The sequence below is a fragment of the Rhamphochromis sp. 'chilingali' genome (assembly GCF_963969265.1).
Source record: "Rhamphochromis sp. 'chilingali' genome assembly, chromosome: 2".
Taxonomy (NCBI): Eukaryota; Metazoa; Chordata; class Actinopteri; order Cichliformes; family Cichlidae; genus Rhamphochromis; species Rhamphochromis sp. 'chilingali'.
The window spans coordinates 22,737,330-22,755,162 of NC_137930.1; the positions used below are offsets into that span (position 1 = coordinate 22,737,330).

The 17,833-nt window shown below is 41.4% G+C and overlaps 1 protein-coding gene across 12 annotated transcripts in view; it reads right to left on the reverse strand.

The window, feature by feature from the left end:
• The window catches only part of dnm1a (dynamin 1a), a gene marked incomplete at its 3' end in the record, with an annotated part of 55,633 nt that extends 38,634 nt beyond the window's left edge, over positions 1-16,999 (reverse strand). For all 12 annotated transcript variants that reach the window (XM_080907725.1, XM_080907720.1, XM_080907722.1 and 9 more), the window contains exons 1-8: positions 16,631-16,999; positions 4,199-4,272; positions 2,720-2,869; positions 2,392-2,595; positions 2,142-2,240; positions 973-1,133; positions 724-866; positions 468-603 (exon numbers count right to left, since the gene is read on the reverse strand). In XM_080907725.1, the coding sequence (XP_080763851.1) occupies positions 468-603; positions 724-866; positions 973-1,133; positions 2,142-2,240; positions 2,392-2,595; positions 2,720-2,869; positions 4,199-4,272; positions 16,631-16,791 (1,128 nt within the window). In that variant the 5' untranslated portion in view covers positions 16,792-16,999. The remainder of the gene's footprint in view (positions 1-467; positions 604-723; positions 867-972; positions 1,134-2,141; positions 2,241-2,391; positions 2,596-2,719; positions 2,870-4,198; positions 4,273-16,630) is intronic.
• Between the last annotated feature and the right edge of the window lie 834 nt (positions 17,000-17,833).

The following is a 17,833-nucleotide window of genomic DNA, read 5'->3' on the forward strand; positions in this document are numbered from 1 at the left end:
ATGGATTGGGCTCCCAGAGCCTGGACCATAACATTATTGAAGCAGTGTAGGATCAACATCCACAGAGCTTTTAATGTCCTTCAAGAAGCCTGAGTATGAATCCTGAATACTATAAGAAATTATAAGAACTCTTACCTTCATTTCCGATTGTTTTTAGATCATAAAGGTGATCATACCAAATATTGAATTTCTAATATGATCATTAGAATTGGAGAAATTCCCTTGTTTTGCCTTATATACTGTATTTCTATGTATGTTTGCCCATGTTTTAAAACAAAGCCCTGAACCTATTTCCCATTTTCCTAGCATCACACACACACAAAAAGAGGTGCGGCTCAAGACTTTTGAACAGCACTGGATTTACACTGTACAATAACAAGTACAATATAATCGAAAGGTTTCTAAGACACCAAACTGCCATATAAACCCTTCGCATAACTTCCTGACATCTCAAAACCGACACACACCTTGACCAGTTCAAAGGGGAAGCGTTCATGGAAGATGCGATTGATCCTGGCACCACCCGACAGCTCGGCCGTGTCGATCTGGTCCCCAGAGCCCTCTATGCATTTTTCAAAATCCACCGAGAACTGCTGCACCATCCTACAGGAAAAGGTGCAGATGTTAACATTTCTGTGTGTGTGTGTGTGTGTGTGTGTGTGTGTGTGTGTGTGTGTGTGTGTGTGTGTGTGTGTGTGTGTGTGTGTGTGCGCTTTGTCTCACTGCAGGAGAGCCTTGGTTTTGCGAGACGGATCATCAGGTCTGAAGTTCTTGTACTCCTCCACCTCCTTTTCGATGGACAGAAGCTGACTCTGCAGCTTGGCCCGCAGATTCGGCAGGGTGTCCCGGATGTGGTTGGTCAGTTGCTGTGCAGGTCAAAGGTCAGAATATCAGAATAAGGTCACTAGAAAACTGAAATAGTGTTTTGGGAATACATAGGAATGGGCTCACTACATTCACATGTTTACACACCTGATTGAGGACTTTCTGGAGGTAGGGAGTTCCCATGCGGTCAGCCAGGTGTCTGTATGCCGGGTGGGAGAGAAAGAACTTCCTCTCGGCAGCCATTGCAGCATTAATGTCCTTCTTTCCATCTATGTCCTTCTGGCTTCTATTCACCACACCAATGTAACCTGGACAAGCAGACAGAGAGCTCCACACTCACAGTAAACCCTAAAACACTGACAGATTTAGAGAAAACCATCCAACTCCTTTGATCGTTTCCTGACAGACTTGAAACGGGTATTGTAATTTGTCTGGAAGATAATACAGACTTGTGTTAGAGCAACACTGAACTTTTCTGGGTTTTTATTTTCTACCCATGTCCTCAGGTCTGAACAGCCCCTCCAAGGACCCAACTGTTTCACATGTGTTTAATAATGTTAAACCACATTTTAAGAGACCTCAGACCTCAACTTAAAAGAATATAGACAGGAGAAGAGAAAAGGGGGAAGAGGGATTTGCATAAAACCAGAAAGAGAGAAAGAATTCCTGGATGCGTTTCTTCTTTTAAGGCGTAGAGAGACAAAAAAAAAAAGAAGTGCGGCGAAATAACCAGGAGAGGTTAGGTCAAAAGGATCCTGTTTCACCTCCAGTTAAGCTTCCTCATGCATCACTCAGTTAAAAGCTGTTTCATGCTCTATAACTAAGGCAACTGGGAGCCAGCAGCCTTGTAAATGTGCATATCCACAGCGTTAGAGAGACGGGGAGAAAAAGAAGGGAGAGGGGGGAAAAGTATAGAAAAAACAAAGGAAATGGAAAATATTCCAAAGCACATGCCTGGGTTTTAACCAAGTGCAAATGGAAAAGAAAAGCACCACATCAGCACATTGCAATAAAGGGCAGCTCACAAATTACATGCGAGTTATTTTCCAAGACAGTGTTTTTGCTTTTTTCTCTTTGCCCCTTCCCCTGCTTTTCCTTCCAGCTCTTCCTCTCTTTCACCCCTTTGTCTGTCTTTTGATTTCTTACACGCTCTCCCACATCCTTTGGCCCTGTTTCTGTTCTTCGTTGCAGATGTTGGAAGCACTGAAAAGCTCTGAGTTACCACAAGGGGGAAACAGTGCGTCGTTGCGACCAACCTGAAGGAGACAGAAAAGGTGCTACTTTTTGTGTGAGCGTGCTGTCGAGGTATTACGCACCTCTCCTGAGTGGAAGCAGCTTATTCTCCAAGATGTCTTTAGCATCGGTCCCCTCATCCATCAGGTCCAGCTTGGTGATCACACCGATGGTCCTTAAACCTGACCCAGTCACGCAAATTTACCAACAGTATTTCATTATGTGCATCTGTATAAAAATAACTAGGATGATACAAAGAGCAATTATAAATGAAACATCATTTCAAAGACTTATAAAACTCCTATTAGCTTCTTTACATGTGTGTAAACTCACCCTGAGGGTCGACCTCTTTGGCAATCTTTAAAGCGTCGGAGTTGGCCAGGTCAGAGTTGGCCGGGGAGACGGCCAGCATCAGACAGTTCTCCTTGGTGACAAACTGCATTAACATGTCTCTTATCTGAAATTCAATGTCAGCAGGCTGGTCACCCACCGGCACCTTGGTCATCCCCGGCAGGTCCACAAGTGTCAGGTTCAGCACTGTGAGGGTAAAAAAGAAAAGAAAGAAGAGAAAACACAAAGCCAATTCAAAACTAAACTTATTGATGCTCTACACACAGATTAAATCTTCAGTGTGTGTGGAATAAAACTGCGTCAGCCTCACCGTGCGGAGAGTAAACACGCAGGTTGATGGGCACAGGGGAGATTCCCTTGTTGGCTCCAGTCGCGCGATCCGTCTCCGCCTCGATCTCCTGCCGGACCTCATCAAAATCTGTAAACTTTTTACCCTTACAGTGCAGGAACTCGGCGAATTCTGGAAGAAACGGCAAAAAAGTGAGACACAAATGAAAGTAATGTGACAGAATATCAGAAGATCCGGTGAGGTGAACAGCAAAGACGGTAAACAGAGAGTTGAATCAAACCCTTTTAACATGATTTTTGTTCATGGGAAATTAAAGGTTTTGAATGTCGATCATAGTGAACGACGCTCAGCTGCAAAGTGATGTGTCCTTGGATGAGACTTAAGACAGATAAAAACTGTTAGATAACTCAGTTAGAGCTTGATTCATGAAGTAACGGTTGCTGCGACCACGTATTGATTTTAGATTAACGCAAAGTAATTTATGATTCGCACCATGACTACGCTGTGAGAAAACACTCTCTGCTAGATCCTGAATCAATGTAACAACGTGTAACTATGGTAACGGGAGGATGATGTCATCGCAAGTCTATAGAGAGAATGGCAAATGTGCACGGATGGTTTTCCTCTGAGGATAGGGGGACTTATTAGACTCCAGGAGGAGCCAGGGTTGGGTGGGTGATGGGAGAGTGGGTTAAAAGCTGTCTACTTTCCCAAGTGTTGTGTCTTTCCAGGAAGGCTCAGCAACAAATAATAAAATGACAGGGGATGTTATAACAGCTACATTTCAAACAAATAAAAATAAATAAATAAAGGCCAAGAACGTGATGAGAGGAGACGGAAGGTTTGGCCAAGAATGAAGCTCCTGTGTCTGAAGAGAATGAAGAGGGATGTGGATGTGGCAGCCTTTGGAATAGAAGTAAAATATTAAAGGCAGCTGGACTCTCTGTTGACACAAAGATGTTAAATGTAAATCTGTGAAGTGAACTAAGATGCAGTTCATTCAACTACATGGTGACTTTAGGAAATCGAGACGCACTTAAAAGGACAGAAGTAAGTGAAAACCTTCCTTTTAGTCTTAAATGAAATAGACTGTGCCAGATGACAGACTTTGACACATTTGTAAAATACTTGTCTTTTCTTGTTTTTATGACAGGTCGTGTAATAAATTCATTAAACACTGTATTATGTTTATACCTTTTACTTATTTCAAAGCATTAGACACAAGAAAACTAGTGCAATCACCGTTACAGTAGCTCTCCGGCTTTTTCAGCGTCACTGGTTAATAAGAATAAACAGACTCAAATCAGCCATCTTTACCACATGTATTCAGAGTGATGCACAGTTCCCAATAAAATGTCAAGACAGATTTCAAGATGTCAAGATTTCTGTACAAATAGAACAGCTGTCTGATCAGCTGTAGATATCAAATATGATTAGCCAGTCAGTGAAGCAGTCAAGATAAACCATTATGCAATTTCAAAGGAATTTGGTGAGCTTTACCGGTGGGCGAGTTCATCAGCTGCAGGACCAGAGGACGGCGGGTCACAATGCCAGAGCCACGGGGAAGAAAATCCCTGCAACACAACAGATGGATGGCAGAGATGATGGTCAGTGAAAACAACCACAATGCTGCAGGGCTACAATAACAAAGTACAGTTACTGTGCCATCCTCATAATTTACTCCAAATATAAAAAGCAAACAAATCCATTCAGAAAAATGAAAGGTTGTGTCATCAATGATGTGACAGCAGCAGGAGAAAAGAACAGAGAAGAGTCAGTGAATGAAAATAACGAGGCCACCAGGCCACTTAGCTGTTTTCTACAGGGATCAGTTTTGGGAGTGCATTCAATACAGCAGGAAATAAGCAATAAAATAGCAACAAAATACAGGTCAAGCTTCAGTTGATCCATCACTGATACATGTTGAATTATGTCTCAAATTAAAAACTCTTTCATTACCAGTTAGACCCCGTTCTAACTTTTAAATTAGTCGTATGAAATAAATGAAAATAGATTCAAACTGACATCTTCATGTTCCTCGTTTTGCCCTTCAGCAGGTCACTAAACCTGAGAGACAGCAAATCGTCATGTTGAATAAAATGAAGTAATTTAAATTCAATTCAATTCATTCAGTTTACAGCTTGTAAGAACAGTCTTCGGAATGTGATGGCAATGAGCAGCGAGCAGGTATTAAGTGAAAATCGAGTCAAATCAAGTTTCTTTGCTTTTAATAAAACAGCTGCATAATGTGAGAAAGAATATGCTAACTGGAGTGTGCACGCGCTCATTAGCTGTGATTAGTGGCCCTTGTATAGTCCAAAGATGACTGCCTCGAGTGTGATGACCAAACCCTAAATAAGGAGCGAAGACGGCTGGTTCGTTTATGTTTATGCCATACTACAGCCACAGACAGAAAAATTGCTCATTGGCTAATGCCTTTTGATTGACTAGTTGTGAACAAGCAGACGTCCTGGTTTTTTTTTTTACCACATGTGATCGTCCATTCTGAAACAAGGTATGATCAAGATTTACAAAACAGATTTAATGTTTTATTCAGTATGACCCCAAATGAGTGAGTGACTCCATAAAGTCTGCAGCAAGTTGTTTACAGAGGTTAAGACAGAGTCATTTTCCCATAGATCTCTATAGGATGGGAAGACTTTTTATTGCAACCACAGCTATTGCCATCTGGTGGCTTACAGACAGATTGCAGGTTTCCAAGAGTTGGATTACTATTCTGACCAATATTTAACAGTTGCCACTCACCACTTTATGATTCGTTGAATAGGCAGTGCCTTCATGGAACCGTTTAGAGTTTAGTTTTGTGTGTTTTGATGCTTTTAATTTTTTAAAGAATCAGTATATTTTAACCAAAAACCACCGAAACATGACTAATGAACATCACAGCTAAATCACGTGAAGGGTGACAAATTAAGAATGAAACAGGTGTTTGATATGCTTATTTCTGCTGCTTATTTCTGATTATTGAATTGAGGTATTAACTGTATGTGTCCATGCAAATGAATGTGTTCTGCATACAGCTACTGACACTGATTGTGTGTGTCTGAGCTGTAAAGCAGCTCATCCAGATGCCTGCCTGTCGGACAGCTATGCTTTCCATTGCACAATATCTCTTTTTTCCTGGAGCTATTCAGATGCAGCATCAGCGTCAGCTCACCTCTTACACCCTGTGCCCCTCAGCTGATGTGACACCAATTTCTCAGCGATGCGAGGTTTTCCAGTTTTCTCTCCAACAGTTTCAAGTGAACCTTACTTGCAGTCACCTCAGCTTAATGACACAAATGCAATCAAGCTACAAAACGTTTTCAATTTGCACAATGCAAAGACAAACTGTTCAGTATCTGATGAGAGAGCTCAACACTGGGAAACTGAATGTAACATTCATAAGAAATAGATGAGGTCTCTGTTTGAACCTGAGGCAAAGCCTGAGGCAGCTCGGAGTCATGAGATGAGAGTTAATCAGGTCTGAGCTGTGTTCTCTGACGAATTCACCGATCTGATGTGAAAGTTGGTGAGCACAGTGGGAAGTCTGTCAAAAAGCACATAAGGATGTTACACTGAGATATCATTAGTCTGATCTGTCTGTGCTTAAACTGCTGTAAGTATCTGCCTACCAGCACCTTTAAGCTCAATAATGAACATTTCCCTGTTAATTGTTCTTCTTGTTCTCTTCTTATGACTTGGAACTGGCCAAGAAGCACAACAGCATAATACTATAAGAGAACAAGCAAGAAATTGGTAGTAAGATACTCTCAAATTCATCCAAAAACTAAAAAAACCCCAGATAATACAGGATTTCTAACTTGAAGAAAGTGTCCCTTTCTGAAAGACTGAACCGTGTGATATAATCTCATAAATCCTAAAACTGCAGGTTGCTGAGTTGTGCAGATATTAATCCAGCACATCTCTTAGACCACGATCAGCAAGCTTTGACTATCAACGACTATCAACAAAGACGTGTGAAATCTGTTTGCTAATTAGCAACAGCTGCTACTCTGAACCCAGCAGCAGCAGAGCGCTTTATTCTGAGCGCTGTTTCAGAGCCAGCGCTCTTCTGTTGGTGCCTGTAGAACAAAGAAAACCAGATCTCTCATCATCCACTGTTTGTGTGTCTGTCCTTTCTTCTACCTGCCCAGCAGACAGATGGTCTTGACTGCGGGTCTTCCTCTCGCTCCACTCCCAAACACCCATATTTCCTCTGCATTGCCAAGGAAACGGTCATATCCCTGAAAACACCATCAACATCCTCATTTCTTAATTGCTCATCACCTAATGTCTTCTTCAGACAGGATGCCAGCTCCACCCACCCCCAACCCTCCTCAGATACATCCCCCACAGTGAGGTGAGGGACTGGAAACAGTCATGGTTGTGTGAGTGCCAGATGTTCTGAAATAATCACCACAGCACACTTTTAAAAAAAAGAAAAATGAACAAACAAAGCTGACACGAGATGATTTGTTTTAACGACACAAAGAGACGTACAGAGAAACACGCTGTCTGTATTTAGGTACAATAAATATCTTCTGCAAGCACTCACGCACAGTGTAAGTGCACTGAGCACTTTGAGTCCTAACCATTGTATCTGGGAAATACATTATTGGTAATATTCTTCATTTGCATAGATTGATGAATGGACCTGTCGAACAATCCGTGTGAGCAGTAGGCAGCAGGAAGACATACACCCTTACAATCATGTAAAGAAAGAAAGTACACCCTCATTCGACTCTAAGGTTTCTTGTATCAGGACATAATAAGAAAATCACCCGGTCCTTAGCAGGTTCTGAGATTACTTCAATAGAACCTGAACTGAACAACAACATATGCAATAAAAACACTGTGTCATTATCTAGTTAACAGAATCCAAGCCAAAACAAAGAAGCATTCCTGTGAAAAACTACATAAACACAATGATTCAAAAGCTTGCAGAACCATCGTTTCTTTATCACTTTATCAATCTCTCACATTGTTGTGCAGGAAGTTTGGCCATTGCAAATACTTGATTCTTTTCTCTTTTTTTAGCCATTCTGTTGGAGATTTTCTTGCTTGCTTGGGATCATCGTCCAGTTTCATCACCCAAGTTCAGCGTAGCTTTAGCTCTCAGACAGACGGCCTCACATCTGACCCTAAAATACTTTTGTAAAGCCAGGAGTTCATGGTCAATCCAGTGACTGCAAGGTGACCGGGTCCTGTGATCATCATCATCATCATGTCTCCACTGTGTTTGACAGCTTGTACGAAGTGGTTGTGCTGATGTGCTGTGTTTGCTTTTTGCCAAACACAGTACTGTGCATTACAACTCCAAAGCTCTGCATTATGACCAAACATCTCCCCTCATAGGAGTCTTGTGGATTTTTCAGATGCAACGTTGCAAATCTAAGCTGTGCAGCCATGTTCTTCTTAAAGATAAGAGGATTTTTCCTTCCTTCCTTCCAAACAAAACTTGTTCACTTTTTTCTAATTGTACTTTTATGTACTTTAAGATTTAACATGCAAACTGAGGCCTGAAGATCCTGAGAAGTCGCTGTTAGGGAGTTTACAGTTTCACGCTGACCTTGGAGGACATCCACTCCTGGAAGGACTGACAGCTGTCTTGAATGTTTTCCATTTGAATAATTCTTCTTGCTGTAGAATGATGGACATAAATTTGTTTGGAAATAGCCTTTTAACCATTCCAAGACTGATGGGCAGCAACGGCTGCTAATCATGTACATTTAATTATCAGCACCTAGCTGCTGTTTACCTTTTTAAATGAACGAATAAACAAAGAATTAAATAATATGTCAGTATTTTTATTCATCAGATGGTTTTTATTATGACCAAAACATTGGACTTGAAAGAAGCCGTGCTTTCTTATTAAATGACTGTATATGAAACTAATGTGTCGTGTTGGATGCATATGGCCATATGGCACTCACCCTTAATTGTTTCGTCAAGTGACTTTATGAAAAACACAAAATTAGCCCCCAGTATGTAGTGCTCTGCAGCAGTTCTAAATCTGCATTTCCCTCAGTCTCTATGTAGATATACTGTGTATATATCGCAGGATACCATAAAACCATCAAAACTAATCAGTTGTGAGCACAGTGAAAAGAGGAGGAAGGTGCTTGAGCATGTGTGAAGCATGTGTGTCTCCTGCAGCTGCAGCAACTCAAAGCAGATTAAACAAACTGATGTATTTTTAGGTTCCAAAACACTCAAAGAAAAGAACCTGATAGATTTGACTTTTGGAGGCACTCGGGCTAAGCCTCCATCACTTGATGTTGTGCACAAACACACAAAAATACGCCTACGCAGCTAGTAAGCGCCAGCTGCTGTGGAGTAGTGACTCACTGCTTTTTGTAATAAAGTCTACCCTCTCAGTGGTGTACAAATAAATGCCAGGACGAGTGCACACATGCACACAGACTGTCTTATTCCCTCGTGTAGACCTGACTGTTTTAATCAGTACAAAGAGCTCCACTTTAAAGAAATCTTACATAATAATTAAACAGTACGTCAACAACTACAGCCCCCAGGATGGAGTATTTGGTATTCACCCAGGATGGGTATGCCTTGTATATGTTTTAGATACTCTCTATAAGACACTGTAATATTCCCCACAACTCCAGCTCAGTATGCAGCTCTGTTGCTCTCAGCAAGTGCGTCACCTCACTTCCGATTCCCAGACACAGTCAGACACTGAGCCTCATCTAATCCCGTTCTAATGCGTGCAGCATTAGGAGTCCTGACAGCGGTGCACCAGCACAAACAGGCAATTTTCCCTCCCGGCAGCGTTTGTGTTTTGGCAGAAGGACACTGTTTTTACTGGTGAATAATGGACGCACACGTGCACACATATTCCCATAAACCACACTGGAAGGTGGAGCCAATGAAAGGGCGTTTGTTGGATATGTGGGCATCGAGATTAGACCGGAGCCAATGGGAGAATGTGTTGGAGGCGAGCTCCGGCCCAAACAGAGATTAGTGGTAATCCTCTGTAGCAGTATCAGAACGAATGATGTCCTCTCTTCTCTCTGTCTCTCTCCAACTGCTTCACCGCTCCTACTATGCCCACACTTTCTACTGTTTCTACACTTTAACTCGCTCTTTAAGGCATATTTAATTACTGCATTTAAGTCCCATAAATGCCTCATGATTTCCTTAGAAGTTTCCTTGAAACAACATTTTTTTATTTGGTACTAAATGGAGCTGAGGTATTGTTTCAGTTTGAATTTACTAAACACTATCTGTTTCCAGCTTCTCATCTGTGAGGATTTCCCACTTTTATTTGCTTTATCTGGAAGATTTATCAAACAAAATAAGACATTTTGACCAAACAATTAATCGGTTAATAAAAAACATGTCATGTAAAGTTGTAACTAATGAAAAAAATTATTCCGAAAGTCTTGTGTTGCTTCTTTATTTACCAATGTCTGAATAGAGTTTATTTTACCTAGCTAGTACTGTGCTGGACCCCAATTTTACTTCAGAACTGCCGTCATTCTTCATGGCAGAGATTCAGCGACTCTCTGGAAACATTCCTCAGAGATTTAGGTCCATATTGACATGATAGCATCTCACGGTTGCTGCAGATTTGTCAGCTGCACATCCATGATGTAAATCATGTCATGCACTACATTCATAAAGGACATGGTCAGCAATAATACTACCTGCAGGGTTAATATGATGCTCAATGGCTACTAAGAGCCCCAGGGTGTTCCTAGAAAATATCCCCTACACCATCACACCACCACCAGCATGAACCATTGATGAAGGGCAGGGTGGATCTATGCTACAACACCAAATTCTGACCCTACCATGTGAATGTTACAGCAGAAATCTGATTAGATCAGACAAAGTTTTCCCCAGTCTTCTGATGTCCAAATTTGGTAAGCCTATATGAATCGTAGCCTCAATTTCATGTTTTTAGCTGACACCAAATCACCTTTCTTCCCCACTTTGATGCTCAGTTTAAACTTCAGCGGGTCATCTTAACCCTGTCTACACACCTAAATGCAATGTGATTGTCTGATTAGACCTTTGTGTTAAGAAGCTGTTGAACAGGTTTATCTAATAAAGTGTCCAGTGAGTGTAAATAGATGGAAAATTAGCAGATATCAATTTAAACCAAGAAGAAAGATCTTGCTTGTTATATTTGTTCAACCGTCAAATCCCTCAAGTCTCTGCTTTCTTTACTAGTCCATTTCACTCAGAATCATGCAAGACGTTAACACTACGGGGAAAGTAAAGTAAAATGTTACCACTTGATTAATTAGCGCTATTACGAACTCTACAAGTCTATCTTTGCTGATCACATAGAATAGAATAGAATAGAATAGAATAGAATAGAATAGAATTCAACTTTATTGTCATTGCACATGCACAGGTACAGGGCAACGAAATGCAGTTTGCATCCATCCAGAAGTGCTTTAGTGATATAGATATATTACAATATATATTAGCAATAATATAGATATGTGAGTATATTACAGAAATGGGTCTATTATGGTATGTTATAATGTACACGGTATGAAGTATGTTGTGAATATTCTATAACTATAAGTATGTACAGGCTGTAGTGAGTACAAGCTATGTACAGGATATGAATATAAATATGAAAAACTATACAGAATATGAAATAAATAACTTTACAGAATCTGGGATATACAGCTATACAGAAATGGGAACTATGCAAGTTGTAAACAGTTGTAGGATTAAAGATTATCGAATGTACAGAATGATTATTTACACAGAGCTATACAGTAGTGCAGTTAAGATAAGTGAGGGTGTAGATAGTTTCTACAGAGGCTATATAAAGTGCTAGTGGTTGTGAGTGGTGGTTCAGTCCATGTTATTATTGTGTTTGAGGGTACAGTTGTCCATTGTGGGTGTGTGTATGTTCAGTCCATGAGTTTAACGTGGGTCAGATGTCAGGAGGCAGAGTTCAGGAGTCTGACAGCTGTGGGGAAGAAGCTGTTCCGGTACCTGGTGGTCTTAGTCCGGAGGCTCCTGTAGCGCCTCCCAGAGGGCAGGAGGGTGAAGAGTCCATGTGATGGGTGACTGGGGTCTTTGATGATTTTCCCAGCCCTTTTCAGACACCGCTTCCTGTAGATGTCTTTTATGGCAGGAAGTGGTGCTCCGGCGATGCGCTGGGCAGTTTTCACGACCCTCTGCAACGCCTTCCGGTCCGAGGCAGAGCAGTTCCCGTACCAGACTGTTATACAGTTGGTCAGGATGCTCTCGATGGTGCAGCGATAGAAGTTCACCAGGATGTCTGAGGACAGGTGGTTCTTCCTCAGAGTCCTCAAGAAGAAGATTCCACATCCAGTGGAATCAAAGAAAACGATTCACGTTTTAGGCATGAGACTCACTCACATTATTCTTCATAAGCAATTAATTAAGTTAGGCCTCTACATCCCCCCACCACCTCCCACTGGGCTTTGATTTGAACATAGTAAAGGCTTTAATCTAGTGACAGGATAATATCCTGCTGCTGCTCATCAGAACACTTTACACCCTTTCAGTGTTATGTAACATGTGGAAACAGGTATGTATCTTAAACCCTATGCTGGGGCTAACCCTCTCAGGCTCAAATTAACTCTTTTGTTGCTAATGCACAACCAAGTCCTGCAGTGGTACTTCTGAGTAAAACAAACTCATAAAACATGTATGTGGGGTAATCAGGTTGTTAGTTTTTAACTTTTGCAAATCGGCAACGCCTGCCTCGAGAGGGTTAAAACAGTGATGGCAGCAGGGAGAGAAAAAAAAAACATATGTTGGAGTTTTATGTTATTGGGCTATTCCAGTGCTCACAGCCTGCACTGATAACAAAACACCTGACACACCTCAGCATAAAACAATCTTTGGGCTTCGGTGCATGAAAGGCAAACATTCCTATTATCACCATTTTCTCACCACTCATATGACTCATTATTCCCTTAGGCAATCCTAAGAAAGACTGCGGGACATCTCCTGGCCTGTTTCGATACAAGCATGAATCCTCTGCTAAAAAAAAAGCTATTGTTTCTATAATCCACTGACTGGCCCCTTTTAATCTTCCATAATGACATGACTATAATACACGAAGAGCTGAAGAGCAACCCTCACTTCCAATGATAAAATCAGCATTTGGCTTTTTCCAGAGGAATCAGTCAAAGAGCTGTCCGTGGTGCTGAAACTGAGCAAACCTTGCAGCTAAGCCTTTGCAAACATCATTCACAGCGACTACCGAGCTCTCCTGATAAACTCAACATACTGATCTTGAACATCCTGGTTATTTTCTGTAATAGCTTTCTATGCCATCCTATGTGGATTTGTCCCATCAGCAGAGTCATCCGACTAACAATGAATTCAGTAAGAAAATTTCATTTTACTGAAAGATATCTGCAGCACACAGCTGCTGCTTTTCCATTTTAGTGACTGTTTTTTCTTTGACTTTCTAAATCACCTCATTCTGTTTTCCTCCAACGTTCAGTGTATGAACTGTTTTTCTTCCTTTAACATAAATGCTACGCTACACATGTAACAATACTGGATTTACCCCCACCCTCACGGTTACTGGGTACTAACAGGTCTCACTCAGCTGGCACTGCAAGTGTTTGGCAACGAAGACGAGTAGAGCTCTCTTGCTTTGTCTGAGATAATTAGACCTGTGGGAGCCTTAATTACTGACTGGGAAATGGCCACAAATGAGAAAGAGCGGATGAGCTCAAATTCATATGCATAATCATGTCTTGTTTACTGCCAGACAGGCAAGCCAACGATTCGGCCGGGTCAACATGGAGAGAAATAAATCTGCAGAAGGCCAGATAGCTCATTTATTGTCAATTAAAAGACAAACATTAAACAATTTTTTACTGCAGATCAAATACCCTCAGATGTCTGGCCTGGATGAAACTACAGTGGCATCTATCAGTTTCATCTGTTTCATCACTGTTTGTTGCCATAAAGAAATATCGAAATAAGTTTCCCATTTATTGGTTTAAAGAGGAAAAGTAAAAAGAAGCAGTTGCATCTACTTTAGTCGTGACAAGAAAATGGTTGGTGATGAAAGAAGCGATTAAAGAGAAATACTTCAAAGTACAAACGCATTGTGATGACTGTGCGTCTTGATTTGTGCTGGCACGGTGCGTTAGTGTGTTTGTTATGATCATGTTTTTAGTTTAACCTCACTGCCAAGTAGAACTTCAATTTAGAGATTCATGAGTTGGGGAATCAGAGTTTAAACTGAGAGGAGACACACTGAACTGTAAGAAGCACCGTGAGCAATAACAGTAAAGGACAGACGATAAAGACTAACAGGCACGTTTGATTACTGCTCCTGTGCTCTTGTGAGGTTAGGACAGAATATCTCAAATGGTTTTAACTGTCTTTGTCACACCTACCAGACACGTAGCATCACCAAATCAAAATCTAATCCACCAGTGAGGAAAACTGTCTCTCAAACCCTTTTTGAAAGCATTTCTTTAACTGTGTAGTTGTTAGTTTTAACCTAAATCCTTTAACAGCTACATAGAAAAAGCTGTTTGTTTACGATCACAAGGGTCGAATGAACCTGTTCACTTATCTATCTCCCATTCCTGTTCTCACTTTCCCCCTAAAATGACATCCAGTTCAGCTGAGCAACAGACAAGCTGTAAACAGCCATTAAACTGATGCAGCAGTTTTCTGTATGTTGTTATTGGCTGTCTGAGATAACCATAAAAGACACATTGGAGGTGGGGTTCGGCAGTTTGAACCAGGAATAAAATCAATAGCACCCTGTTTGTTTTTATTGACATAAGAATTATGAAATAGAAGCAGTTTAATGAAAGCTGGACTTTCTGCAAGGCACCAACACAATTCACTATTAGAGACGGGGAAATAGAAAAAAGAGAAGCTGTGGCACGTGTAAATGCAGCGTATTGAAAAAATGTGTTTAGTCAGAAAACACGATGGGTCAGTGGGGGAGGTGAAGCAGAGGACGATCAGGAGGATGGGAGAGCCTGAGCTACGTCACTGCAGCTGGACGAGGAAAGCTGGCAGCCCAAAAACGCAGCAGGCCACAAATTTTCACGAGACGCCAAAGACTGCAGTTCCTACAAATCACCCGCTTGGCATTGAAATCCACCACCTTTGTGTAATAAAGTTTAAAATCTCATCATTTTTCTAAACCATTGCTCCTTTGGGTAAAACAGCATAATAAGGCGCAAAGCTGTTTCTATGACAACAGATGCGTGAGTGCAGCACAGCGTGGCCCAATTGTGAGGGTGAAGAGATCAATTTAATAGCTATTACTGGGAATAAAAAGGCTCAAAAGCAAGGAGTTACATTAGTAATAAGATGCCAGTAGCAGATATGAATGTTTAGCTCACTTTAACTTAATGTGCTTTTCATTCCAGACTTTTATTCTGAATTTTGAGCTAAGTTTGCAGGTAGATTTGCCAGAAATAAAATGTTCATTCAAACAGTGCACTTACTATAATCTACAGCAGCGGTTTCTTGTTGTATTGCGTTGTGTAGAATAGCTGTCGATGCTTTGCAGTATACTAGTGTCAGCACCGGTTGCTTTTGTACTGTTAGTTTAGTGTTACAACTATAATCTCCATATATAACTGCAAGTTCTCACCTTTATTCAGAAACATCTGAACGTTTTTGTAATGAATTCCTTTATTTTTACAGCAGGTACGGTGTAGAGTACACTTACAGGTAAACAGCAGGTCAGCCTCACCTACTACCATTTAAGATGGGGATTATAGAGCCCATGTGGTGAACTAGGTAGACCTACAGAGCTATGCCTAACAGATGGATCCTTTCCCTCTGTGTCCAGTGGGATAGATGGCATTTTGTCTTGGAATACCAAGGCCTTGTTGAATGTTGGGGTGAGCTGGCTCGGAGCCACAGTTTGCATACACTATGCCCTTGCTTAAGCAGGAAATACTGCTGAATCACACAGTGTATGTGTGTGTGTGGGGCGCATCTTTGAACCCATTAAAAAAAATCTTCAGATCCAGCGAAATACAAGAAAGCAGGAGCAGACTGACAGATAGAAGCACCATCAGTGCTGTCTGCATGCAGTAAGCTTCATTTACAGCATTATAAGCACGGGCAGACAGATGGATGAGCTGAGCTGGAAGGGCTCAAAGCTCAGGTGGACTCTCATTCTGTGTGTGTGTGTGTGTGTGTGTGTGTGTGTGTGTGTGTGTGTGTGTGTGTGTGTGTGTGTGTGTGTGTGTGTGCGTGCAAGGTCACACAGCAGCCTTGCATACTCCAGATTCTGTTCCCTTCCTGTGTTTTGTATCATCAGCACAGCAGTTGTGGCAGAATGAAAAAGCCTTGCATGTTTGCGAGGCTAAAGCCAAAGCCTCTTCACTGACACATACACACAGCGGGCATCATCCTGCACCCTTCCCTGCTCAGGATTAAATAGCCTTTGGGCAACAAAATGGGAGCCTTGCTACAGAAACAACACCTCCACCAAGCAAGCTGTGACAGTGCATGCTGCACAGGAAGTCAGCTTCCAAACTAACCCTGCCTTTGTCACAGATGTCAGTGGATTTACAATGAAAATTTTCCTTTAACCGAAGTCGTTCAACAACAAAGCGGGCACGTTTGAAAACTTATATCAAGCACGGGGATCATAACAAGATCATAATAAGTCATTGTAACTTGAATATGTGGTTCTTGAATGCATCACAAGGTAGTTAACAGATAAACTACTCTGGGGATTTATGAAGGCCTAACAAAATAATCTGCCTCACGGTGTGCTCGAGGCTTTGAAACGACAGAAAGTGCGTTGAATGCGCGTTTAATTTGAAGCTTTCGGCTCTAAGTGGAGGCTTTGTGTATTTAAACCTGGCCGGGGGGGATGGGGACTTAGATGTAAGAGCTCCTTCTTGCGCGGTGCACCAGAGGCGCGCCAGCATCCACTACAGCCTGGAAAAGCCTACTTACTTCCCGACGAAGTTCTCCAGCACCGAGCTCTTCCCGGCGCTCTGTCCTCCCACCACGGCGATCTGCGGCAGGTCCAGGTTTGCGTTTTGCCCAATGGCCGAGAAAGCATCCTGCATGCGGTTCACCAGAGGAATCAAATCCTCCATTCCCCGGTTCCCCATCTTTGCGAGAGGATGATGGGCTAGTTTCCTTGACAGAACAGGGACGGATATATGGCTTTATCTTCCTCTGCGCCCCTCCTCACCCCCCCTCAGAGCGTTCAGAGGGCGTTCTAGTCTGCGCGCACTCACCGGCTCACTTCTCGCTCTGCTTCCTCATTTACGGTGCTCTTCGGTGTGTCAGATCATCTCAAGCCAGCACTCTCTCCAACACTCTCCTCTCCAAGCACCGCAGGGGGGGAGGAGGAGGATGAGCTCTTGTATTTTACCAGGAGATCCCTGCAGTACTCCACACCCACCGCTAGGTGGTGACACTGGTAGATTTCTCTCGCATAAATAATTTGCAATTTGAAAACAAAACAAAAAACAGAGTATTTTTCATATTAAAATAAATATTTTTTAACTCACCTGAGCGAATTTGAATGCCCTTTTATATTTATGTTGTGTTTAAATTTGTGATTTGCTCTCAGTTTCAATTATGAAAATGTACATTTTATTACCTTATTTTTTGATACTTTATTAAATATAACGATAATAATAATAACAACAACTTTATTTGTGCAGCTCTTTTTAACATACAGTTACAAAATGCTTCAGTGGTTGGTTAAAATCACACATTAAGTATATGTTTACACAATTAAACACACAAACACATGACTGCATAAACACATATTAGAAGAACAAGAGCCAAAAACAAAGAGTGAAAGACTAGGCGAACACTGTCCTATAGAAATTAATTTTCAGCGGTGGTTATTTGCAACATAGCTAGATTGAAAAACATAACGAGCTCAAGCTACAACCAACATGACAGTATACAGTAATGTAAACAGTGCCACAGGTGCTAAGTTGTATTCTGCTATTTAATGTTCACCTCTAAAAAGCTTTATTTTTATTAACTATGTCGCATTAGCTAATAGATAAAATAATAACTGTAGAGTATAAAACAAAACAACAACAACAACAACAACAACAACAACAACAAATAAATGTAATAAAAACGACATTTCGAAGCCTGGTCATTCTACGTCCATCATGCGTTTTCAGT